The following is a 27,790-nucleotide window of genomic DNA, read 5'->3' as shown; positions in this document are numbered from 1 at the left end:
CACATGTTCAGTGGGACCCTAACTTAGAGACACAAGACCCCTTTTAGATCTGGGAAAAATCCCCCCGGAATCCCCCCATGAAGCGCTAACCGTTGTTTAGAAATTGGCTGTTCATGTTTTAAACATTCGTTAGCGGTTCAGGGGTCTGGATAGTCAAGAGTGAAATTCGACTCTGGCCACTTGGGTGTATCTTGGAAAACAACGGGAAGGGGTAAAACCCATGTGAGCAAAGAAGAACTTCTGATTGGTCTACGGCTAACATGATCAGACTGGTTAGGGAAGACCCAACGCCGTCCAGGCCAATTTGAATGATGTCCTCTATATTTTTGGCATCACTGAAACTCCAGGGATGGCAGTTTGGCAGTTAGTTAATGAAGGGAGGAAAATGTAAAATCTAAATTCAGAATGAGTGCCAGCCTAGCGCAAAATTAGCAGATAATGTTACTAATAAATAAAATACAATTAATGCTGTCAAACAGATCACAAAGAATGCAAAGGTTTAGGTTTAGCTTATTTTGAGACTGGTTTCGCACGTGGAACATTCAAACAGGTGCTTCCCCAGTAAATGCTTTAGGTTGAATGGGTTGGAAACGATTTACAGATGTAATTTTTTCCCAGATCTGAGTCGGGTGGGGGGGGGGGGGGGGGGGTCTTCATCGTCATCATCATCATAATAATAATAATAAACGCGCCGACCAAACGCAGCCTGCAGCAGCCAGTAGCAGAAGCCATAGTCGGCGTGGCAGAGTTAGAGATTAGAGTCAAGGGGGGAAAGTGGAGGACAGTGGAGACATTTACCTCCTTACAGTGCATAGATCAAATCAAGGAAGCACTACAATTACAAAAAAGAAAAAAAAAAACATGATTTTTTTCTTCTTCATTTTAGATTTGTAAACTTTTTCAGTCATCAAATGATTACGTTAAGTGTTGTTTTTTTCGTTATTTTCTTTGTCCATAACACACACACACAGTTTGTTTTTGTTTGTTTTTTTCAATTTTATAACATCCACAATTTTTCGCTAAAACAAAGCAGGGTTATTATTTTTTTTTTTCTCGTTAACACAACCGCACGACTTCATGGCGAACACAGCTTGCAGTTTCACCACCCGTGACCGGAGAGAGGGAGGGTTTTTTTTTTTTTTTTTTTTACGAAACAAACAAACAAACAAACAAACAAACAGAAAAAACAAAGAACACGCACACGCAGGAAACACACACACCACGACGACCGACGCAACGCAGGGATAGCAAGGTATTTTTGCTACAGAGGTCTCTCTCACGCCCGCTCTTCCAACGCGGGGTGATGATGTCACCAACACAGACGGGAAGCAGCTTTGTTGTTGTTGTTGTTGTTCAGCAGAGAACTTGTCATTATCGTTTGTAGTCGTACCATTGCTGTTTAAAAAGTCCTATTTCCTCCATTGTCTCTCAACTCCTCCGGATTTCCCCCTGCGGCTTCCTCGTTTTTTAAGCAGTATCCTCCGGTGAAAGAAACTTAAAAAAACAACAAGGTCCTTTTTCGTTACTTTTATTCCAATGGTAAAAATGTAAACATTTTGCGAGGTTGCCTTGCGTGGAGGTACTAGAGAGGCCTGTCTGAGGGGGCGGAGCCATGTGGTCGGAGGGGTGTCGCTGCAGTTTTACTAAGGCTAGCCAGTCGGGGGGGGGAGGGGAGGGGGGCTGCGCTGTCAGCGATGCAGGGACTTCTGGGCCTCCTTCAGCAGAGTGTCGAAGTCCAGCGCATCGTACTTGCTCTTGACGGGACCTGGACCCGCCTCATCTGGGAGAGAGAGAGAGAGGATAGAGAGAGAATAGATTGTCAAAACCAAGAAAACCAAGTCCTTAGGTTCATAACTGGGGATGGCTTTAGAAGGCATCGTTGTATACTATATGAGAAAGAAAACACTGTATTCTATTTATTTACTTGGCAAACTTCCTGGGTATCTCACATGTCTTTTTAACTATAGATCATTGTCACACCGCACTAGGTCCCAGGACTATTTGGTCCTCGAAAATCATCACGTTCGTACTGAGATTGGGGAAACTGGCTTTTTAAATACTGTGCTCCACACAAGTGGAACGACCTGCAGGAACGTGCAAAATTAGACAAGCTAATCCCTTTTAATCAATTTAAATCTCTTGTGACTAGCATAGAGCAGTGTGAATGCATGTGTTTTCCTTGAATTGATGTTGTCCCTTATGTTGATGTCTTTGTCCTCTTTGTTGTATAATCTGTTGTTGTATACTGTAACTTTCGTGTGCTTTTATTCATGTGCTTTTATTGTTTTTATATGTACTTTTATAGTTTTTATTGTTCTTATATATGATTTGTTGTTGATATATACTGTAACTTTTGTGTGCTTTTATTGTTTTTATATGTACTGTAATCAGAGCGTCCTTATAAAAGAGAGCTTGTTCTCAATGGCCCTCCCTGTTTAAATAAAGGTTATAATAAAGTGAAATTCCATGTTGTGTCCTTGTAGAGAACGTTCTTCCCCAGATTTCTAGAGGAGAACAAGCTTCTCAAGAACGTGAGAACTTTACTGTTTGGGATGGACTGTACGCTTGAGGTTGTGCCATCAATTAAGACACACAGCTGTTCGTTTCCCCAGCTGTTTCAACCAGCTGTGCTATTGTAGACTACAGTGCTGTTTATTTGTGTGTGTGTGAAAACCCTGAGAATTGTTTGCAACTACATTTTGAGCCAGTTCTGCCCCTGTGTGTGTGTGTGTGTGTGTGTGTGTGTTAGCGTTCATTACCCAGGTCTATGTAGCGTTTCCTGGTCAGCCTCCTTAGGCCTCCAGCTCCGTTCTGGAAAAGCGTGTCCCGTTCTCTCCAGTGTCTCTGAACCCCCGACTGACGGATCTTTATCACACCGCAGCGCTCCCTACAGACAGACAGAGAGAGAGAGACAGACAGGTAGAGAGAGAGACAGACAGACAGAGAGAGAGAGAGAGAGACAGACAGGTAGAGAGACAGACACATGCATTAAGTTAATGACACCTTCCTTTCAAGGTAAGGACGGTAAATATTGGCATCAGTAGGGATGGGGAATGGTGCGTCAGACATTAAATCAATGTACATTTACATGCACATCAATATTCATCCTGTATCCCATGCTACCTGAATGCACATAGCGACAGGATAAATGGACTCTGGTCCCGTACAAACCAACCCAAAGAAGGGTGGGAGACACAGAAACCACAGAACGCTCCTCGGTTACTGATTTTACCCTCCGTGAACTTCAGCCTGGCATGCATTCACTGCAGCAGGTATGTTTCCCACCCAGAATGTTGATCTAAAAAAGAAAAATGACCAACAAAGTGCCAAACAGGAAGAAGGACCACAACTGGCAAAATGAAAAGACTAAGTTGAAGTTGCGTTCTGTTTCGGGGGGGTTTTTACTGCAGTGACCAGGGAGCGATCTTCATTTCATAGCGATGACTTCTAGTGCCTTAAAAAAAGTTCCAGTGCCCCAACTTTTTAGACGGAGAGATTTAGAACAGGTCACTTACAATGATGACTTTGCATTGGAACAAAAAAAGGAACACCGGAGGCTAGGGATGCACTAGTAATCATGTAAAACTCTATATTGCAGTTTTAGTTTTAGTTTTAGCAATCGCACCACTCAGCCATATAGAAACTAGGCCTGACATTTCACTTTCTCACAAATTTAGAACGCCCACACAAATTGTCAATAGTCAAGATGTTGATATCAGATACAAAGAGTGGAATAAAATATTTATGTTCCACAAAACCATTGAGACTAAGAATTGTGTATTCATTAAGTGTGATAATATCTGGAGGCTTCAAAAAGTTTTCTTACTTCTTTATTAGCTTTTATTATGGCATTTTGGTATGTTGTTTATTTTGTCCCAACAGTGTTTCCCATAGGTTGTCAGTTTAATTTTGCGGTGTTGGGAGAGGAGAGGGGGGGGGGGTGTTATTTATTGACGACTTGTTATTGACGTTTCATTTAGCGAGCCCAGTAACTCTTTCAGACACTAAAGTCTATCAATCTAGTATGAGCTAATGGCGTTCCAACATTAGCTGACAATTACACTTCCATGTGATTTGCAGGCCACGTTTCAAACTGCCTCTCCGTGCGGCGTGTGGCGGCACAGACACACACCGCGACTCCGAGGAGCACATTTGCTCTGTGTCATAGGTGCAATGAATTATGGGCACTGTGGTTCACTGACACGCTTCCACCGCTCGGCAGGATTAAATCTTGTTTGAAAACTTCATTGACGAGAACCGCCAGCGTCATATATCACAGCACCCAAAATGAATCCAGAACAAAAGTTTACTTTGGGCCGCCCAAATAGTAACATTCAGTGGTGGAAGAAGTACTGAGATCTTTTACTTCAGTAAAAGTAGCAATAGAACAATGTAAAGATATTCCATTACAAGTAAAAGTCCTGCATTCAAAATCTTACTTAAGTAAAAGTACATAAGTATTGGCAGCAAAATGTACTCAGAGTATCAAAGTAAACGTACTCATTATGCAAACTGGCCCCATTTAGAGAGTTATATTTTTCATAAATTATTGGAATATTAATACTGATTTATTGACATACATGTACATGTAAGCAGCATTTTAAAGTTGTCAACGTGAAGCTAATCTTAACAATTTAGCTATACTTTTGGGTAGTCTAATCTATAACAATGCTATTTTATAGTTATTTATAAAGATGATCAAATGTTTTAAATATAAAATATTGATCTGAAAAGTAACTAGTAACTATAGCTGTGAAATAAATGTAATGGAGTAAAAAGTACAATATTTCCCTCTAAAATGTAGTGGAGTATAAGTACAAAGTAGCATAAAATGGAAATACTCAAGTAAAGTACAAGTACCTCAAAATTGTACTTAAGTACAGTACTTGAGTAAATGTACTTAGTTACTTTCCACCACTGGTAACATTGTGTGGGAAACACTGTGTATGGGAAACAAGTTTGTTGTTGCTGTGACAATTGAATTTCTCTCTGTAATAAATAAAGTAGGAAGGAAGTATCTATTAATCTACAGTCATAATTTAGCACTGGTAAAAAGCAGATGCCATAAAAGACGTTGCCTTAAAAAGTTTTTATGTCTATCTTTTTAGAAAGAGGGATCTGGAGCAAGCCGTGTACAATGATGACTTTGCAATGGTAGAAAAAAAAAACTGCTGGATCCTTAAAAAAAAAATCTCTTCAGACAGAGGAATCCGGAGCAGCAGCACTTACTCGTTGCGGATGATGACTTTGCAGTCCTCCGCATTGCCGAAGACCTGGAAGCGTTTCCTCAGCATGTTCTGGGTCACGCTGTTCGGCAGGTTGTGGATGTAAAACACCTGGCAGTTGTCCTGGCAACAGGGAAACCATGGCAACAGTCAGGACAAAGGACAATACGGAATACAGACAGACGTGGGAACTCAAGCAGGAAGGCTGAGCGGTGAGTGCGGGGCGGCTTCCCGAGGCTGAGCAGTCACTTCAGACGCCCCCGTGTTCGTGCTCAGTGAGTACGCTTACCTGCACACTAATACTCTCATCTCAAAGCTGCAATATGCAACTTCAGGCTTACATTACACGTTATCAGTCTGTGTCTGTCTGTGACCTATAGGGCTGGGCCATATATCGTATAACATCGATATCGTGAAATAACTTAAACGTCACTTCTTCCCCGGTCTTAAAGGCTGCGTTACAGTAAAGTTATACAATTTTCTGAACTCATTAGAGCAGTGATTCTCAACCTTTTTCATATCAAGGACCCCGTAATTTAGTCCAATGGGGGGCCACGGACCCCCATTTGATGAGATTTTGTCTCACAGACCCAAAGCTGTGAATATTTTTAATGTTAGATATGATTTTGTCCAGAATCCCATGACTGTCTGTATTGTAGGTAGAGAGATAACAGAGAAACTATGATCAAATCAGTCATTCTTCTACATTCTCTAATTGTGTTAACTTATTGTAAATGAAATAATGCTGAAGTTTAACCATTCATCAATTTGACTGGGGACCCCCTGGAACCCCCTCAAGGACCCCTGGTGGTCCCCGGACCCCACGTTGAGAACCACTGTATTAGAGTAAAATGAACAATGATTGCCTCATCATATCCACATTACTCATTACTGATTACACATCACTGATGACTAAAGATCATTTACTAATTTTCTTGTGTATAAATATCTTATGAAAGCACGGATACTCAAAATATTATCGATATCAAGGTATTCTAAAATATCAAGATATTTGATTTTATCAGTATTGCCCAGCCCTACTGAGACCCAGCGTGTCCATCCCTAAATCCCTTGTTTTTCAATGATGTTGGGGACATTTTGGGGCGTTTTTTGGGACATTTTGGGGCGTGTCACATGAACTTAACCGACTGAGGAGGAGGAGGAGGAGGGCGGGGCTTGCTATACACTTTTCTGACTCAAGGCAAAAAGTTTCATATTATAGCTTTAATACAATGTAATTGCATTATACAGTGCGAATGTTCTCTGTACCTCGTCAGACTTGGCTTTGTTCCTCTGCTTGTCGTCAGGACAGATCTCTGAGTTCTCACTAATGGAAAACAGAGAAAGAAAGAGAGAGGGAGAGAGAGAAAGAGAGAGAGAGAGAGAGAGAGAAAGAGAGAGAGGGGGGAAAAGATTGTAAGTGAGATGTGGAGAGACACAAGGTGAAACCAAAATGTCAGACATGAGGAAGAGAAGGTTGAACTGCGGCAAAAAAAAAAAAAAAGGAGACCAGACCGTCTCCCACTGACTGCAGCAAGACAGCAGCTATCGCTTCATTCTCTCTCTCTCTCTCTCTCTCTCACATGGTCTCTCACTCTTTCTCATTCTCTCTCTCCATCGTCTTTCCCTCTCTTTCGTTGTTAATCTCTCTCCCTCTCTGCCAGTCTTTCACTCTGTTTCTCCCTCACTCTCTCTTTCACTCTTCCTCTCTCTCTCACGCTCTCCTCTCTTTCCTTTTCTCTCAGTCTCTCCTACTCTCTCTTCTCGATTCTTACACTCTTATTCTCTCTCTTGCTATCTCTTCTCTCTCTCTCTCTCTTCTCTCTCTAACTTCTTGCCCCACATTTTCTCCCAAATCTCTCTCTCTCTCTCTCTCACATGGTCTCTCACTCTTTCTCATTCTCTCTCTCCTTCCTCTTTCCCTCTCTTCCATTGTTCACCTCTCTCCCTCTCTGCCAGTCTTTCACTCCCTCTCTCTTTCACTCTTGCTCTCTCTCACTCTCTCTTTCATATTCTCTCAGTCTCTCCTACTCTCCCAAATCTCTCTCTCTCTCTCTCACTCTTTCTCATTCTCTCTCTCCTTCCTCTTTCCCTCTCTTTCATTGTTCATCTCTCTCCCTCTCTGCCAGTCTTTCACTCCCTCTCTCTTTCACTCTTGCTCTCTCTCACTCTCTCTTTCATATTCTCTGTCTCTCCTACTCTCTCCTCGATTCTCACACTCTTATTCTCTCTCTTGCTATCTCTTCTCTCTCTCTCTTCTCTCTCTAACTTCTTGCCCCACATTTTCTCCCAAATCTCTCTCACTCTCTCATTCTCTCTCTCCATCCTCTTTCCCCCTCTTTCATTGTTCATCTCTCTCCCTCTCTGCCAGTCTTTCACTCTGTTTCTCCCTCACTCTGTCTTTCACTCTTGCTCTCTCACTCTCTCTCTTTCATTTTTTCTCAGTCTTTCCTACTCTCTCCTCCATTCTCACACTCTTATTCTCTCTCTTGCTCTAACTTCTTGCCCCACATTTTCTCCCAAATCTCTCTCTCTCTCTCTGTCTATGTCTCTCTCTCTCTCTCTCTCTCTCTCTCACCTGGAGTCTGTCTTGCTGGCGGGGGAGTCGGGGGATGAGTGGAGGATGGGCGAGGGCGAGCGAGACGCCGCCGAGCGCTCCGCCTCTTCCTCCGAGGCCGGCGGCGTGGCTGCCGCCGACTGACGGTGGGACGCCGGCGTCGATGACATCACCGCCGTCACCGCCCGGTGCTCCCGCTGTTTATCCGCCGCCTGCTCCGACGGCGCCGGCCTCTCCTCGTCCTCCTCCTCCTCCTCCTCCTCTTCCTCCTCCTTCACGCTCCCCTCCGCCCGGCCCTCGGCTCCTTTGGGCGCCCGGCTCCTCCTCCCTCCTCCCTCTTCCTCCCCTCCTCCTTCTCTCGCCCGCAGGATGGCGCCCAGCATGGCGGCGCTGCGCTTGCGGCTCTCCCCGAGGCTCAGGGCGCAGTAGTCGTGGTCGCCGAAGGTGCGGTGGACGTCGGCGTCGCCCGCCTGGCCCATGCGGCGCAGCTGGGCGTACAGCTCCGTCTGCTCCGGGAGCTTCCGCTGGTGGTGGGTGCGGCTCAGCCAGGACGAGGCCCTGCCGGTGTTGGTGTTTGTGGCGGAGAGGACCGACTCGCCGCCGCCGCCTCCTCCGCCGCCATCGCTGCCTCCGCCTCCTTTCCCTCCCTCCGCCGGCTTGAAGAGCTCGTCCTCCACTGGTTTGTGAGGCGGGGTGGTGGGAGGGGTGAGACCTGGGCAGGGGGGGGAAGAGACACACATTGATATAGTTAATGTAAAATTGAACAAATAACTGCAGTGCTTGCCTATGGGAAACCATTAACCTGAACTGCTTCTAATGCAAAATATTTATTCCACACAAGCATGGATGGATCTACCTCGCATCTGTCCTATTCTTTTTTTTTTCAAATGTGAAGTAGAAAAGGTGTATGGTTAAAAAACGAAACTCACCTCACTCAGGATGATTAATATTTTTCAAAGATTTTCCCTCTAGGATTCAGAGCAAAAGTTCAGCAGTAGTTCACATTTGATCACAGTTCAGGTGGTGGAAAGTGATGTCTGACAAGGAATAGGTCTAAACAGCTTGGTTTTAATGAGCAGTTTCGGAGTATTCGGTTGTAACTATGTCGTTAAAAATACTGCAGAATCAGAATATGAGTGGATATGAAAAGCGTTCTGTATTATAGAGGCTTTGTGATTAAAGCAGTAGGCAGATGTAGCTTTGAGGAATGATGATGAAGTCAGTCAATTTTTACTGCAAGCTTGGTGAACTACTGCTGCACTTTGGCTCCATTTACATGAGGAATTGTTTGGAAAGGAAGGGGGGGGGGGGGGGGGGGGAGACATACATGAGGAGGAGGCGAACTCCAGTATTTCTGTGTTTCTGTAACATTTATTTATTTATGAAAAGCTGACAGAGAATGCATACTCTTTTTTTTTTTTTTTAGCACCGCCCTGCTTCATATTCACACAGTTACACCCACTGCCCAGTGGTGCCCAGTACAACCACAGTCTTTTACTGGTGGCCACTGAGCAGCTGAGGAGTTTGGGGGTTAAGTGTCTTACTCATGATTTCTATACAGTTTTAATTTCAAAATTCCACTACTTGCATACTTTTTCCAGACCTTGTGTTGCTCATTCACGTTCCCCACCCTGATTCTTTTCAGCCAGGAATTTGAACCGGTGACTTAATGGTGAAAAGTCTCTTCTCTAAGCTTTAGGCTTCCACTGCCTCCAAGATTGAGTTTGAACTATTAGCAGATTAGATTCCCCCTCCCAGACAATCTTTCCTGCCTGAATTTAAAATCAAGAGGGTACCAGAGCTTTTAACTGGATTCACCTGCTCAGTCGGTTTCATAATGTTTTGTCCACTTACTACATTTATATATATTTAAACCTAAAATAGCATGAACCAACGCTTTTATCCGACGCATCTGGCAGTACCATGAGTGCATACATTTATAGTGGGAATCAAACCCCCAACCCAGGCTGTGTCAGTGCCTTGCTCTGCCCATTGAGCTACACACATGCTACAGACTTCTATTCCCAAACAAAATAATATATGACTTATGATTTCACTGTCTCTGTCCCGTATGACTGGAGCTTTGTGGCTGTAACCGGCCGGCACCGACTCAGACGCTAACAAACAAAGCCTTGTAAACAAGTAAACAATAAGATCTTGGAGAAAAGGTGAGGTGTGTTTACCTGCTGTTCCGCACAGATCCACGCTGAGCGTCTGCTCAAAAGGCTTGGTGCCATACTGGGACTCTCTGGAGGTGGAGAGAGACAAGAGAGAGAGAAAAAGATAAAAGGAAAGATATTAGAGATTGCTGTGTCATGTTAGAAACTGTTGAGTTGCAGGTTTCAAACGTTAAAATAAACAGGAATCCCACAGCAGCCTTACAAGCTTCTCAGTCAAAGCGCTAAACTGTTTTCCTAAAATAAAAACTTGCACGAATTTCAGCTGATGTCGGCTAAACGTGAATTACATTTCCCCCCAGTAAACGCCAGTGGCATTTCTCGGCGCTTTCTCGTTTCTTATCACGACGACCATATGTACTGCGCTGTCCTCTCCTCTATTCTTCTTCTGCTTTCTATTTCTGGCTGTCTGTTTCTGTTTCTCCAGTTGCCATGAAAGGAAGGCAGGAGCCGGTGCCGAGCGCATTGGCTTCGGGGGGGGGGGGGGGAATAACACAGGAACAGGAGAATAAAATAAAATAAAATATAAAAAAAAAAACACAACTTTTTCCTGCGAGCGCTTCAGAAGACAGATTCATTTGGAAGATGGAAGGACGCCAGGGGTTTGTACAGTAAAACCATTCAGCTTTGTGATTGGTTAGACTTGGACAAGTTCCATGCCTGTGTGTGTGTGTGTGTGTGTGTGTGTGTGTGTGTAATTTGGAAGAGTAGGAGCAACGGCACTTTGACTGGCACAGATTAAAAGCTCACTAAGCCAGCCAAGGGTCTGGATTCATTAGGGATCTTGGAATAGCATCGCGGTTTATCTCTCTTTACAAGTCCTGTATGTAACACGACCTTATGAGATCACACGTCACATGACAAAGCCAACCTCGCTCACTGATACACAGAAGAAATAGATCCAGCCTCTGTTGTTCGTTCCTATAGTTTTTTGTCACTATGTCCTTATTTCTGCTGCCATTCTTCATTTTATGTGAAACCCAAGAGCCTCTACTCAGCTCCACCAATAAGAAGTAATGTCTGATATTGGCCTTCTATTAAAAATAAAATCAGATCTGGTCCAGTTAGTGTCTCCAATATAATGGATATGAAGCACTTTTGTTTTATATATACATATTTATTGTAGATATTGATATATTTAATGTAAAATTGACCAATACTGCAGAGCTTGCCTATGGGAAACCATTAACCCGAACTGTTTCTAATGCAAAATATTTATTCCAGACAAGCACGCATGGATCTACCTCGCATCTGTCCTCTCTTTTTTTTTTTTTTTTTTTTTTTTCAAATGTGAAGTAGAAAAGGTGTATGGTAAAAAAACGAAACTCACGTCACTCAGGATAATTAATATTTTTCAAACATTTTCCCTCTAGGATTCAGAGCGAAAGTTCAGCAGTAGTTCACATTTGATCACAGTTCAGGTGGTGGAAAGTGATGTCTAACAAGGAATAGGTCCAAACAGTTTGGTTTTAATGAGCAGTTTCAGGGTATTCGGCTGTAACTATATCTGTAACTAATACTGCAGAATCAGAATATATACGTGGATATGAAAAGCGTTCTGTATTATGGAGGCTTTGTGATTAAAGCAGTAGGCAGATGTAGCTTTGAGGAAAGTCAGTCAATTTTTACTGCAAGCTTGGTGAACTACTGCTGCACTTTGGCTCCATTTACATGAGGAATTGTTTGGAAAAAAAATCGACTGCTGGTCTCTTTTTTAGTTGTCTGAATTTACAAGGCTGGTTAAGAGACAGTAGAGAGTTGTGTTACAGTATGCTGTTGTGGGCTGGACTGTTTGCAGTGCTAAGGCCAGATAGATGCAGGAAAAATTCACACATAAAAGCAGGATGTAGGATGGATGCTCACCCTGTGGACTTGGAGTTCAGCGGCAGACAGAGGCAGGCTCGCTTCTCTGCAATCAAGAGGAGAAAGTCAGTCACACACACATATACACACTCAGAATGTGTGTGAGTGAGTTTGTTTGTGTGCCAAATGTTCCTGAAGCGTCTGTGATGTTATTCCCTTGTTAAATTACCATATGTGAGTCTTTATGTAAATGTGCATGTGAGTGGGTGTGGGAGAAACATAGGTATAAAAATGGATGTGACGTCTTTTTGTTATTTTTACTCTGCACACGTGTGTCTTTCAACAGCGCTGTCAGTTTATATTGGTATCAGATACAGGTCACATCCTAGAATAGATATGATCATCCAAAAAAAATCAGATATGAGCAGCATGGCTGAAGGCCTGCAGTGTGAGCGCAGCCTGTGTGTTCTGTCCATCTCACCGCTGTGGCAGCAGGGTTTGGTCGGCTCTGCTGTGGCCGGGCTGCCGCCGCCGCCGCCGCCCGGGTTCGGCTGCTCCGCCACCGGCTCCGTCGTGGTTCCCCCTCCGGCTTGGGTCGGCAGGAGTTTGACCCCCGCTCTCCCCTCTTCCCTCTCCTCCCTCTCCTTCCCCTCTCCTCCCCTCGCCCGTCCGGGCCGCAGCCTCTTGGCGAAGCGGCTGGGGAAGGAGGCCAGGCGCCGGGAGCGCCGGACCGAGAAGGAGCCGCCGTCCTCCGCCGCATCCTCGGGACTCCGCGGCGCCTCGAATGACGAGGCGCCGAGGGTTCTCCTCTCGGGGGAGCAGGAGGAGTCTTTGCGAAGCTCCGGTTTGGAGCCGGGGGGGTGGGCCGGTTTAGCCGGGGCGGAGGGGGCGGAGGCTCCTCCTCTGCCGGGGCTGTGGGAGTGGGAGTAGGGCGGGCTGTGCAGTCTGTAAGGCTTGCTCACGTCGAAGGAGCCGCTCTGCTCCAGCAGCTCGCGGAGCAGCGAGTTGGCCTTCATCTCCCTCCTCCGGGCAAAGGGCAGCCTCCTGGGGGCGCCGCCGCCCGTCCCGGTCGAGCCCCCGGCGGCCCCCGGCCCGACCACCAAGACGACTTTGCCGTGAGAGTTCGGGGCGGCCGGGCGGGAGGCCTCGGGCCGCCTGCTGCGAGCCAAGCCGGCGAGGTCTCGGCCTTGCTGCTTGCGTGTGGGCAGGCAGTAGGTGTGCATGTACCTGATCAGCTCCACCACAGAGTGCAGTTCTTTCCCCGAGCTGAACTGGGGCTTCGCCGGCTCGACGGGGGCCGCCGCCGCCGCCGTGACCGCCGCGCTCTCCGCCTCGCTGCCGGAAGACTCCTCCTCCTCCTCTTCCTCCTCTTCGTCCTCCTCCGACTCGCTGTCCTCGTCCTCCTCCTCCTCCTCGTCCTCCTCGGTGTCGGCGGCCGGGGTGTCCTCGGCGTCCTGGGCGGTGGTCAGGTGGCGGTGGAGCTCGGTGCAGAGACGGCCCGCCGGACGCACCGCTCGAGGCTTCCGCTCCTGAGGGACGTCACTCTGAGGGCGGAGACACACACACACACACACACACACACACACACACACACACACACACACACACACACACATAAATGAGAGTTTAACAATCTCCACAACCAAACAAACAATCAGTCAAACAATTCTCTATCTACAAGGCGGAAAGATGCAGCCTGAAGCCTATTAGCTGCAAAATGTGTTGATTGCCGTCACACATGAAAGGAAATGAGTTATATTACTGAATAATAAGAACAATATTGTTCTACAGTGTCAGTTTTTGACCTTCTGCTTTGGCAAAGTAGGGAATCTCTGATCTCAGTGTTAAAACAATAAAGCGACCATTGAACTGAACCAAATTAAACTGAAAATGAGTAGAATTGAATCGACAATGAGAGAGAGAGAGACAGCGAGAAGAGGGGGAATAGAGAGAAGTCAGACCTGTAACCCTGATCTCGTTAAGCTCGTCTGTGGACTGAATAAACCAGGAGATTACTACAAGAACTCGAATGCTACAAGAGCAAAGTCAATGATACAGCCTGGGTGGGAAATTGCCACCAGCAACCAGCCAATTTTCTCCGTCTGGTAATTTATTCTACTCTAGCAGACACTTTGATAAGTAACCAGCCATGACTTGGGAGTCCTATTCCTCTCTAAAAATCAAGTTGAAGGGTAAAACAACGAAAATGGCTGGTTGAGGTTTTCCAGCTACTGTGTTAGATTTGTGATATTCAATATATTCCAGGATTTATTGTTGTAATTTACTTTTTTTGGTGAACCCACTTTCCCTCAACCCGCCTCGTCTGCTTCTACTGCAGTTTGTGATTGACAAAATTTCCCAGGATGGCTTTCACCCCGTTATTCAAAGCGCAACCTGTCACTCTGCTGCATTGCATTCTGGTCTCTCTCTCCTGCTCCTGTGGGTGGAGAAATTGGTCTCTCTTCTTCTTCTCCGATGGATTTCTCCCTGTATGATTGTTGAACGTCTCTTGGTGCAAAATGGCGGCTCTAGAAAGAAGCCCTCGCTCTTTGATTCTGAGGGACTGACACCAAAACCTGACGATTACCGCTGAGGTTTTACATCCTGAAACATTTTCTCATATCAAACTCACATTGTAGCTGTGCTGGAAACATCTCGACAAGATATCACATTGTCTAAAATTTGGCCAGCTATCAAAAGAACAAAATGGACCCAGAAATGGAAGATACATCGCCAATAGCTGCTTTTTGTAACAGTGTCAAAGTGTTTTAGGGTGGATTTTTTCTTTTAATTTCCTGCCCTGGATACAGCGACACCGAGCACACAGCAGTAAATTGTACTTCCTACTTTGTGAAGGATGATTCAACGTGCAGCTGTTATGAAATGGCTGATTCCATATTACTCATCTCAGAGAGAGAGAGAGAGAGAGAGAGAAGGAGGGAGAGAGAGACCGTGATTCACTGCTGCCCTGTCGCCCTGTCGGTCGAGACTCCCGCCATCTGCCACTGCAAAGCCTCACTCCTCTAAAACTCTCTAAAGCTGACACACACACACACACACACACACACACCCGCCCAGCAACAGCGAGGTTGGGAGGGAGAGTGATGGATACAGGCTTAGCTTATCCCAGCTCTACATCCTGTGGGTATTTTGTATCCTCCTTTACTTTAGCCACAGCAGAACGCTCTGTGATTGCACGCCGCGCTTTATGGCCGGACAAGATAAATGACTGTTGTGGTAATCAATGACCACTTGGAGCACAATGCTAGCAGCTATCCAATTACTGCTAAGTCATACAGCAGTAGCCATTGTAGATGTCCTCTCTTCCCCCAATGCCACATCGGTCATGGATTACACCTGAAGGATCCTGCGAGCCCGAGGGCTTGAGGAGTTTTTTTTTTTTTTTTTTGGAAATGAGATATCCTCCGTTTGGAAAATAAAAACGGTCGTTGTGCTCGCTGGACGACTGCTGGCTCCGTCCCCGAGAGGAACCGTTATTGGAAAATCAAGCTCTATCAATCTAGTTTTTTGCAAGCTACAGTCTAGGAACAGTCTGGTAGCAAGTCGGTTGACACAAGAGTTTTGTGGTGCAGTAGTTCTAATTTGATTGATTGACACTAATTTGATTCTGCTGTATAGGGAGAATTCAAAAAAGGGTTTGACTGATTCATATTTTTGGAGGCTGATACAGATATTTTTTTGTACGGAAGCTGCTGCTAGCTGATATTTTGTGCCGATACTCAATATCTTTTCAGTTTGATCATTCTCCTGCCCTAAACATTACAAGTATTCAGTGTTTCTCCAATAATTTTATTCCTGTCAGGGTGGAAAAGCCTCTGAAACAGCATTTAGACCAGTGATTCTCAACCTTTTTCATATCAGTGACTCCTAATTTAGTCCACATTAGAGCCACAGACCCCCATCTGATGAGATTTTGTCTCTCGGACCCAAATCTGAGAATGTTTTTATTGTTAGATATGATTTTGTCCAGAATTCCCTGACTATCTGTATTGTAGGCAGAGAGATAACAGAGAAACTATGATCAATAGTCATTCTTCTCCGTTCTCTAGTTGCGTTAACTTCTTGTAAATGAAATAATGGTGAAGTTTAACAATTCATCAATTTGCCAGGGACCCTCTAGAACCGCCTCAAGGACCCCTGGTGGTCTTCGGACCCCACGTTGAAAACCACTGATTTAGACCATCATGGGACACTAAAACTCTCCAGTGACACTGGGAGGGATTTCTCTGGTCTGACATCTGATATAAAAATATAAATAATAATAAAAACATATTCACTAGCTGTAGTCAGAGAGGAACCTACATCATATCAGCAGTGGACGACACTGACTGACTGGCCGATATCTGATTCTTGATAAATCGCAGATATCGGCCCGATATATTGGTCCAGTCTGCAGTACTAATGCAGGATGGATGGAGGATCGCTGCATGAAGGAGGACTCCTGCTGATTGCATGCCCCGCACGCATCAGTGAAATTACTTCTGCATTAATTCTCCACCCTTGAGAGGAAGTGATTGGAAAAATCAAATTCTGTTATCTTGCCAACCCTCCCAAGACATGAGGAATGAGGCGGCAACCAGTGAATTGAGAGACATGTGTCTGGGGTTACAATGGGCTCCTTCAGTTCCACTTCACAGTCTGAGGGAGGAAAGGCTGGAGCGCTAATACAGGATAGACGCACGAAGGGGGGAGTTTTACAACGGCTGCCACTGTAAATCACATGCAGCATGACGTTCAAACCAAGCCAAACCTGTCCCTCACCTTGACCAGAGGTCTGACCGGCCGTAGGTGGAGGCTCCTGTTGCTATGGCGATGCCCGTGGCCGCCATCTTTGTGCGCGTCGATGCCCGTGGGAACGTTGGGCGGCGTCAGCAGCAGCTTCTTCAGCTGGAGAGGGAGAGAGGGGAGAGGAAAGAGATCAGATAGTACAATGGTAAAATAAATGTAAGAAGAGAGAAAAAGGGTGTAAGAAGTGTGTGTGTGTTCTTGTACTTATGTCTTATGAGGACCAAAATGTCCTCACAAGGACAGAAAGATGCGAGAAATCCTGCAAAGTCAGGACAATTTGTCGGTACTTGCTGCTTGAAGTGATTCGTTTAGGATTAGGACTTTTAGGGTTTTGGGCTAAGATTAGAATTAGGATTAGGTTTGGGTTAGGGAATGGGTGTAGTCAATGGAAATATACTGATAAAAATGTGTGTGTGTAAGGGGATGGGGGTGAATGAGCGGAGAGCTTGGCATAAAGGCCATTAAGCCTTTATGAGACTTTAGGGTACATCTGTATTTTTAGACAGATCACAATTTTTTTACATAATACTTTAATGACAAGAACAATAGAGCTGCAACGATTAATCGATTAATCCATTAGTTGTCAACTATTAAATTAATGGCCAACTATTTTGATAATCAATTAATCCGTTTGAGTAATTTTCAAGTCAAAATTCTCTGATTCCAGCTTCTTAAATGTGAATATTTTCTGGTTTCTTTCCTCCTCTATGACAGTAAACTGAATATCTTTGGGTTGTGGACAAAACAAGACATTTGAGGACGTCATCTTGGGCTTTGGGAAACACTGATCCACATTTTTCACGGTTTTCTGACATTTTATAGCCCAAACAACTAGTCGATTAATCGAGAAAATAATCGACAGATTAATCGACAATGAAAGTAATCGTTAGTTGCAGCCCTAAATAACAATGCAGCAGAGAGAGAAAATACTGAAATACTAATAAGGGTAAACAGTGAGATGAAAGCGCAAAATGATTGGCTCTTTCAGCCTTTCATTCCTATTCTGAATCTATATTCTGTGGGCTGTTAACATCCTTCAGATGGATGTTTGTACAAGAGAGTAATGTGCCAGAAGAGGCTGTGGGGTTATGATACTGTACATTCATCATATTACTAAACCTGACAGCTACATCGCACATTAACATTTTCCATAAAGGAGCTGAATTCAGCCATTTCTCCATAATAGCCTGGAATATGCCCTTTCTGCCTCCCTCGCTCCTCTTTCTATTAATCCCTCCATCCATCAATTCCTGCCTCCTTTCCTTTCCATCCCTCCCTACCTTTGGTTCATTCTCTCTCTCCTCCCTTTCTTGCTCCATCCATTCCTTCCTGTCTTTCTTTCCTTCCTCCACCTCCTTTTTCCCTACCTCCTTCCCTTCTTTCATCTATCTATTCCTCCATCCTCCATCTCTTCTCCATCCTTCCCTTTCTCGTTCTCCCTCCCTCCCTCTCTAATCCCTTCCCCATCTTTTATCTTCATCTTTTTCTCTCCTTTCCATCGCTCCTTCTTTACTTCCACCCCCTTCCCTTCTCTCATCCTTATCCATCTTGCTCTCCTTTCATCCCTCCCTCTATCTCAACCTCCTCTAATCCCTTTCACTTCTTTCATCTTCTTCTCCTTTTCTCTCCTTTCATCCCTCCCTCTTTGCTCCCATCCCTTCCTCTTTGCCTTCCCCTTCATCCTTCTTTCTCTCCATCTCTATAACCTCTCGTACCACCTTCATCTATGTCTATAGACTATACTTCCATATCATCTCTATCCTCCATCGCTCTTAATTTTCCTGTTTTCCTCCACCCGTTGCACTCCATCCCTTCCTCTTCCCATCCTTCCATCCCCCTCTCTCGTTTCTTCAAATCACCCGCGGTTTCCAAGATAAAGAGAGGAAACTGAACCCCTCTTGAATCCTTCCTGGGTATTACCTTTCAAACAGATATTACACAGGCTCTACTCCTTCTCCGCTATCCTTTCATTCCCCTTAATTTCATCCGTCCATTCATCCATTCATTCCAGTGCCTAGTTTCATGACAGGGCTATCAGCTGATATAAATCAGCTTAGAGAGAAAATCCCCACTAAGCTGCGCAGCGTTTGCTCCAGGAGAAGACGATGCAGAAAATACAGATGTGACAGGAATGAGGCCTGAGGCAGCAGGATATACCAGGGGTTCCCATATGTTTTCAGATCAAAGATCCAACCCCATATACTGGTCTGGTCACATGACGCAACACACCCTCTGGCGGCCATATTGGAGGTCCTCAGATCTTACTGTATGTTTCTAAATGTACAACTTCAGCATCTTTAACAGAACTGAACAGACATGGCTAATTTCTGTGCTGTTTTTTTTACTGGGAACTGATCATTTCATCACTCATACATCTGACTGATTTTGTGTTTAGATGAGTAGAGAGAGTAGTTGGTCAGCTAACCATCACTTTCTTGTTAATGCATCTGACACACACTTAGACACTAGCTGACATAGGCTATCTTCTAGAAGCTAGTGTTAGCAGTGGCTAGTTGTCGCATGCTAACATTAACATCAGTGTCTTTGCTGGCTGGTTAGCTAGCTAACAGTTTGCTCTTCTCAAGCTACAACTCTTCATGTTTTGGAGTAGAGACTAGGGCTAAAGACAAGACAGTTTACTGTGTCACAGTAACCTACATTTGGAAACAAATCCACCTTATCACACTATTCACTTTTACTGAGAACATTATGCTACTGAATGGATCTACAGCCACACCACAACAAGCTGACTCAACTAGCTCTCTGTTTCTAGCCCAGTTGTTATAGACATCATTTCCCACAGCCAATTCTCCACTGGACCTCCATGATGAAGCCAGACACGGTTGAAACAACTGCAAAACCTGTATAGATACACACTAGACCTGCGGACTCCCTTAGATTTTATATGAGGAACCCCCATCTGAGAAGATCTTTTGATTGCCTAAGACTACTTTTCTAATCCTCTTGCATTGTCTTTTCTTTTATCTTTCTATTTCACTTGATTTGAACTGCACTAGATTTGAACTGCACTAGTTTACTTTTGAAGTCTTGTGGATCTCTTGTCTGTACTTTTGCACTTTTTAATTGTAATTTTTTTACCTTTGCTGTATTTTGTATTACTCTGTAAAGCACTTTGAACAGCCTGTATGAAATGTGCTATACAAATAAAGCTGCCTTGCCCACCTTTTCACGCTGACATAAATCTTTGAGACAATTAATTCTATACATTACAGTAGCCTAAGCAGAAGTATTGTAAATCAAACTGATTAAGTTATATGAGGATATTAATGCTATGCAATTTAATGCTTTTCTGAAAGAAATACAAGCCCAGTGTTTATAGCGGTGTTGTTTGCCTTACGAAGATCACTGACAGGAGGTCATAGTTTACCCAAATGTTTTATTTACCACGACATCACTCAATATCACTGTAATGCTTTAATGAATACCGCATTACCACCCAACTGTGCTGGCTGAGTACTATCTGGGTCAAATGACTGAACGGGACGATCGCCCACACAGCTAATGGGGCCACCGCGGCCCTTTGTGGGCGAGCCAACTTGGCTCGGAGTGTGTGATGATGCTCCTCTCTGAGTCCCATTGAGGAAAGTGAAGAGGAGACTGAAGGTTTGTGTCTGTGTGAAGCATTGAAAACCCTCTGGCAGCGTCCGGCCGCCTGAAAGACTCTACTCAACTCTACTCTACTCTACTCTGGACGCCTTCCAGAGCTCCCCTGGCTGCATCAAAGGGGGCCTTGTTCTGGGGAGGGACCACACACACACACACACACACACACACAGAGGCGCACATGTAATCACACATGAATGCACAGGACAAATGCAAACACACACAAGTGGAGGAAAGCTCACTAACACATATATGTGAATACAGGCACACACAAACACACATATACAAATGAAGCACGTGCAAACACACACACACACGTTCACAAGTGGAGGTACACCCACAAACACACACACACACGAATAGTGGGACACAAACACAAATGAAGGAGCAAATACACACATGTTCACAAGTGGAGGTGCACACATACATGAATAGAGGGACACACACACACACACACACAGATGACAAAGCACGTGCAAACACACAAATGTTCACAAACACCCAAATTAATGAAGGAGCAAGTGCAAACACACACACAACTGGAGGTACACTCACAAACACACACATACATGAACAGAGGGACGACACATAAATACACACACACATACACATGAAAGACCACTTGCAAAACCACATGCAAACTCACACACATACTCACACCAGCGGAGTTGCACTTGCAAACTCATGCATAAACAAGACATACACACATCAGGGCCACTGGAGCCTCGGTCAGTGAGGTCATTGCAGTTCCCGCTCCCACCAGTAGAGGGTGCCGCCAGCCTCCAGTCAGCCAGACCAGAGTGACAGCAGTCATGTGACACTAAGCCACTCTACTGATGGAAATGGGGGATGAGACACACACACACTCACACACACACACACACACACACACACACATCTGGCAGCTTCAGTCGAGTAAACAGCATAATGTTATTACACCAGGCTTTTCTGTGTGAGTGGATGTGAATGTCAGGTTGCTATTTTTGCTACTGATAGTGTATGCGATGGAAACAATGCCAGGATGCAGCATGAGTACATATACAGAGTGATAAATTCTGCTGTTTATCAGGGTTCAGACTAGTCAGGGAATTCCTGGAATATCGTGGAATTTTGAGAGGTTGTATTCCAGACAGGTAGAGTCAGGAATTGGATAAATTATCTGGAGAAGTCGGGGGAATCTTATAAATGGGTCGCTTTACAGGAATATAGCAGATAACCAAACAACATTAACAAACCAGGCAGGAAAAAAATAGGGTGATCATGGAAGAGCTCATACTTAGTTATGGAAATTCATGGAAAAGTCATGAAATTTTAAATGAGGGCCGCAGTGGGAACTCTGGTCTACATGTACAGTAGAGTGACATGTACTATATTCTACTATAGAAATAAAAACAAATATATCAACAGTGAGGAAAATACAATAACATGAAATAAAATTCTAATCAACTAAATTGAAACTAGAAAGCTACATTTCCTGGAGAAAATGTGTGGCCTAGATGGAAGCAACTGGAGAAGTAGTAGTAGTAGAAATAGTAGGAGTACTAGTTATAGCAGAAAAAGTAGCAGTATTAGTAGTAGCAGTAGTAGTAGTAGTCGTAATAACCTAATAGTGTAATAGTAATAGCAGAGTAGTAATAGTAGTAGTAGTAGTAGCAGTAGCAGTAGTAATAATAGTAGTTGTAATAGCCTAATCGTGTAATAGTAATAGTAGCAGCAGTAGTAGAAGTCATAGTAATAGTAGTAGTAGTAGTAGTAATAGTAGCAGTAGCAGTAGTAGTAATAGTAGTTGTAATAGCCTAGTAGTTGTAATAGTAATAGTAGCAGCAGTAGTAGAAGTCATAGTAATAGTAGTAGTAGTAGTAGTAATAGTAGTAGTAGTAGTAGTAGTAGTAGTAGTAGTAGTAGTAGTAGTAGTAGTAGTAGTAGTAGTAGTAGTAATAGTAGTAGCTGTAATAGCCTAATCGTGTAATAGTAATAGTAGCAGCAGTAGTAGTAGTCATAGTAATACTAGTAGGCTAGTATTAGTAGTAGTTGTACTGCTAGTGGTTGCTAGGGTGTTGCTAAGGTGATTGCTAGGTGATAAGTAGTAGCAGCAGCAGTACTAGTAATAGTAGTAACAGTAGTAGTAGTGTGTGTGTGTGAGAGAGAGAAAGAGAGAGCATGTGTGTGTGTGTGTGTGTGTGTGTGTGTGTGTGTGTGTGTGTGTGTGTGTGTGTGTGTGTGTGTGTGTGTGTGAGAGAGAGAGAGAGAGAGAGAGAGAGAGAGAGAGAGAGAAAGAGAGAGAAACACTGTGTGTGTGTGTGTGTGTGTGTGTGTGTGTGTGTGTGTGAGTAAGCATTTGGAAAAGTCATTGTGTTATCTTGCCAGCTGTCAGAAGCTGTGAGGACCGAGGCGGCGAGCAGGTGAGCGAGAGACGAGAGTCTGCAGTTACAACAGATTATTCATCTACTGTTACAACATCTGAGGAGGAGCAGGCTGGAGACACGCCTGGAGTGCTAATGCAGGAGGACTGCAGGGCGGATGCAGGGTTTCACATTCAGTCACACAACATGAGCATGAACTCTGAATCACATGTTAAATGTTACAGACAGAAATAATGTGAAGACTACGCTCCTCCACCAGGAAAAGGATTATGTGACAATAGCAAAAATTGGACACAATATTTTCACTTGTTCAACACTTGACAAGGTTAGCTTAGTTAGGCCAGTGGTTCTCAATCTGGGGTGCGGGGACCACCAAGGGTACTTGAGTGGGTTCCAGGGGGTCCCCAGCAAAATTGATGATTTGTTAAACTTCACCATTATTTCATTTACAAGAAGTTAACACAATTAGAGAATGTACAAAGAATGACTGTTTTGATCAGAGTTTCTCTGTTATCTCTCTACCTACAATACAGATAGTCATGGGATTCTGGACAAAATCATATCTAACAATAAAAATATTCTCAGATTTTTCTCCGAGAGACAAAATCTCATCAAATGGGGGTCCATGGCCCTAATGTGGACTAAATTAGGGTCCTTGATGTGAAAAAAGATTGAGAATCACCGAGTTAGGCAACTAAAACAGTTTGGTTAAGGTTAGGTTAAGGTTTTGGTCTGAAATATGTCCAAAAATATACAAAAATAAAGAAAAAAATCCACTGGACTTAAAATGAAGAGTTGAAGACGTTTTACCACTCATCCGAGAGAAGTGAAGAAGCCTCATTTTAAGTCCAGCGGAGTTAGTTTCTATTTATTTATTTTTGCACCTTATCGAAAATATAAACTTCTTGTCATGAGTTGGGAATTGAACCTGCGTTGTCGGAGTTGAAGGTAAAGTGTATCTGCAGTGTATACCAGTGTGTCTACAGGTGTATTTGTACACACTCAGCCCTTTTCTGACCGTTTTTTTTTTTTTTTTTTTCTGTTAGCTTGTAACTAACCGATCAGCCGCTGCCGGTTTGACCTTAAACGTCTTTCCCCGAGGAGCCCTGGGCAGGCGGAACGGATTAACCCGCCTGCATTCATTCTTATTCTGACACCGGCTGACTGATAACCCGTCAAGGAGGCTGTGAGGTTGAAACAAGGACAGGCGGCCATGTTTAGGGTTGACGGTGTTTTGCGATACAACAGTGAAAGTGATGATGGCATCTCAGTATCGCTGCTCTTTTGTTTTCCACTAAACAATACAAACCGTTTAGCACACAAAACCAGTTCTGTCTCATTGTGTCCCGTTTTTGTTTTTTATTGCCGTCGCTATGCCAGCATATAAACCGCACACACACACACACACACACACACACACACAGAGCTAACGGTTATCATTGTTGAAGGCTTGGCATTTCTTTGGCCTCCACAGCCGCCTAAACTTTCCTCATTCCTGCACCGAGTCATTTAAGGTCATCAAAGTCATTTCCACCGATTTGGAAGGAATGCCCCCTTTCCTCTGCTTCGTTTTTCTCCGTAGACTCCGTGTCTGATGCCAGTCATATCCTGTAATGCCGCCACCAGTGATGAATAAAAATAATAAAATATAACCGGATCTTTACAAAGTTTGAAAAAAGTCTTAAAATGAATGATCTACTGTGTATTTTTAAGGCCTCGAAAAGTATTAAAAATGTCTTAAATACAGTTTTTTCTCTATGTAATAACAGGTTTCTTTGCATTGCAGGTCCACTCTTTTACTTCATTTACATAATCCAGAATTAGTACAGTCTGATCCTATCTGCTTTAATAACCACAGCCGGACTTCATGCCCCTTAACATTTAATTTCCTGGTGTCCTTTCTTTCTTCTTTTTTTTTTTGGTATTTTTTTTTTCTTTTCTCATTCTGCCCATTCATACATTCAATTTCTGAACTTTCATTAGCTGCAGTATGTTTGAGCAGAAACTGTCTGGTTTAGACAGCTTTGTTTCTTTATTTGAGTTTTTAAATTGGTCTGAAATTAAATTCCAAGTAGGACTGAAAAGGTCTTGTGTTAAAGTGTTGAATTTGTCTTTGTGTAACCTGCAGAAACCCTGTGTGATGTCTAGTCGGTGATCACTGTTAGGAAACAACCACCGATACAAACAAAAATCAATTATATCATCATAAAGGTATTAATTTATGCTGTTTCTCCTTAAAAAACCCAATCCTCACACAGCTTACATCAGTTTGATACTACTTACTATGATGTCTGCTGTAAATTTAGGTCAGATTTAAGATTGATGCCAGCCTTAAGAGGTGATAAACTCTCTTCTCCTAATAAAAAGCTCAGTAAGCTAATTTAAGGCTGCCACCAAACTGCTCTCTTCTGTTGCTACGGACTCCATTTGCTCGCCCCCCCCCTGGTCGACTTCCTGGAACCGTTGCTACCGGCGGCGGCGGCAGCTTCACGGCGAACGCTTCGCTTTGGGACCGCGGCGTCCTCGGCTCGGTGTGTAATTGTAATAAATGGGAAGGCAGCAGAGTATTTACGCTGTAGGTATTCAGCCAGCCGGCGTCATTCATGCCCGCCGCACAATAGCATCTTTGTAGGCTGCCGCTAAATGAGACTGCAAAAAGAAAAGAGGAAAAAAAAAAACAACCCATCGACAGCCCCCTTTGCTGTGCGTTTCTGTGAAATCTAAGGCAAATTAAGGAAGTACGCAGGATTCATCTTGACAAGGGCAATAAGGAGGCATTACAGCGGTAATCATAAGTCGTTTATTACGGCGAAATAGCTTCCTACTTCAATTAAAGCTCCCGAGCCGAGTTTCCGACCTGCATTCTTTTTGACAGCGGAGTGAACTAAGTGGAAAGTAGGGCACCGCTGTTCGGCTGTAACGGGATACCGCAAAACACACGCTCCTGCGAAAATTTTTCGGGGAGGGGAGAGTGAGTTTTGGTGGTTCAGGTGCAGCGGAGAGAGAGGCTGATAAGCAGGGAAACAGAGTGAAGAGACAGAGAGAGAGAGAAAAACAGGGCTTTTCCTAGAAGACGGGTTCAGGGAACAATGGAGGGGTCGGAGGGGTGGGGGGGGCGGGAGGGGGCAGGAGGGGGCACCCAGCGGCACTGTGTGAAAAGAAGGAGGGAGCAGGGGGGGGAAAACACACACATTTAAGCACGTGCTGGAGGGACACATGTACACACACACACACACACACACACACACACAAGTTTACATGCGGACATTCATTGACTACATTCCTTCCTTAACCCTTCACTAAACTTAAACTCTAAATTTATGACTAACACCAAGTCCTAATCCAAAACTAACCTTAACCTAACCCTAAACTTAATCCTAATTATAATCTTCACACTAAACTAACTTTAGCCCTTACTTTAAACTTAATCCTAATTATAATCTTAACTCTAAACTAACTTTAGCCCTTACTTTAAACTTAATCCTAATTATAATCTTAACTCTAAACTAACTTTAGCCCTTGAGTAGATGCAAATGTTAAAAAGTTTGTTCACCCCTTGACTTTGTACTGATTTTGTTGTGCTACAGATATTTTAGAAAAGCAATTATTTGCATTTATTTTCTACATAGAGTAGAATTACATGAAAGCTAGAAATTGTGAAGATATAAAATAAAAAGTAAATAAAAAAAAGTAAAGCAAAATCTAATGTGTAAAACTGTACACGTGTTGTTTCATTTGGGCTCACTTGCTTTACTGACATTTGTTATTAGACATTTCACGTCATACATTAATTCATACTTCATATCAGACTTCATGAGGTTTCTATTCAAAATAGCAGATTCTTAATCTTAATCCTAAACCTAATAATTCTAATCTTAACCCTAAACCCAAAAATCCTAACCCTAAACTAACCCCATAAATAAGTGAGGAGGAGCAGCAAAATTCCCACACTTTAGATATTTCTCATCTTTCTGTCCTTGTGGGGACATGTGGTCCTCATAAATATAGAAATACAAGAACACACACACACACACACACACACACACACACACACACACACTCAGGGGCTGGGACTGGATGAAAGGTTACTCTGCCTCGGCGCCCCTGTGTTCTGCTGCAGTTAAAGGCAGACTTTGAACCTCGCAGGCTAACAAGGGGAACATCAAGGTTAGCAAACGCGACACAGATTAAGATACAGGGGCGACGGAGAGAGGCAGAGCATCGGGGGGGGAGGGGGGAGGGGGGAGGGGGGAGGGGGGAGGGGCGGAAAAAAAAAAAAAACATAGGTGGGTGGGAATGTATAATGTTTGAAGCGTGTACAAAAGGCTCCACTTCAACAGCAAGAGGCTTGTGATGACAAGACCGTTGACAAAAAAAATGAGAACAGGAGGTTAAAAAGATGAAAATATCAAAGTCTTAAAACGACGGGGAAAATTGTTCAGATGTGCCTTAGCGAACACGGCGGCTGCCAAAAGTGAGGTCCGCGGACCGCCGGCGGGTCGTTGGAGGTGGTTTACAGCAGTGATTCTCAACCTTTTTCATATGAAGGACCACCTAATTTAGTCCACATCAGGGCCACGGACCCCCACTTGATGAGATTTTGTCTCTCGGACCCAAATCTGAGAATATTTTTATTGTCAGATATGATTTTGTCCAGAATCCCATGACTATCTGTATTGTAGCTGGAGAGATAACAGAGAAACTATGATCAAAACAATCATTCTACTACATTCTGTAATTGTGTTAACTTCTTGTAAATGAAATAATGGACCCCTGGTGGTCCCCGGACCCCACGTTGAGAACCACTGGTTTACAGGAACATGAGGAATAGTTTAATTTCACTGGTACTTTGCTAATTTTAAGCTAGTACAAAGTACAAACACTTGTCCAGTTCTGTGCCGTAATATTATATCCAAAAACAACAGAATATTCTCATATAGCCTCCACATTCCCCCCTTAAGAGGAAAGAAAGGGGAAGTGACATCACCACGAGAGCCCCGCCCACCACAAACAGGTTAAGTAAGGACGCGTTCTTACCAGAGACGGGTCCTCCGTCTCGGCCCCCGGGGATTGGCTGAAGTCCCCGGCGTGGAGAGGAAGGCCGTCGTCCTCCTCCTCCTCCTGGTCAGGCTCCTCCCCCAGCGCGGGGAAGACGGAGAGCCCGCCCACCTCGGCGTCCACCATGCCGTCCAGGCTGTCCGTCAGAGCGGCGAGCAGAGCCGCATTCTCCTC

The 27,790-nt window shown here is 44.1% G+C and overlaps 1 protein-coding gene across 1 annotated transcript; it reads right to left on the bottom strand.

The window, feature by feature from the left end:
- Positions 1 to 717: 717 nt before the first annotated feature.
- On the bottom strand, positions 718 to 27,790 carry ppargc1b (peroxisome proliferator-activated receptor gamma, coactivator 1 beta). The gene is made up of 12 exons (XM_071515203.1): positions 27,596 to 27,790; positions 16,545 to 16,670; positions 12,374 to 13,306; positions 12,244 to 12,268; positions 11,823 to 11,868; positions 9,966 to 10,030; positions 7,995 to 8,494; positions 7,804 to 7,922; positions 6,495 to 6,552; positions 5,230 to 5,348; positions 2,760 to 2,887; positions 718 to 1,780 (listed from the first exon to the last, which is right to left on the bottom strand). The coding sequence occupies exons 1-12, from the start codon at positions 27,740 to 27,742 to the stop codon at positions 1,689 to 1,691; spliced, it is 2,358 nt and encodes a 785-aa protein (XP_071371304.1). The 5' UTR covers positions 27,743 to 27,790; the 3' UTR covers positions 718 to 1,688.

This window comes from Centroberyx affinis, unplaced genomic scaffold (assembly GCF_046629955.1).
Source record: "Centroberyx affinis isolate AG114_WGS23_722 - 3 ecotype Tasmania unplaced genomic scaffold, CSIRO-AGI_Caff_v1 ptg000328l_1, whole genome shotgun sequence".
Lineage (NCBI taxonomy): Eukaryota > Metazoa > Chordata > Actinopteri > Beryciformes > Berycidae > Centroberyx > Centroberyx affinis.
Note: the sequence above shows the minus strand (reverse complement) of the source record. Positions and strands in the feature narration are given on the sequence as shown.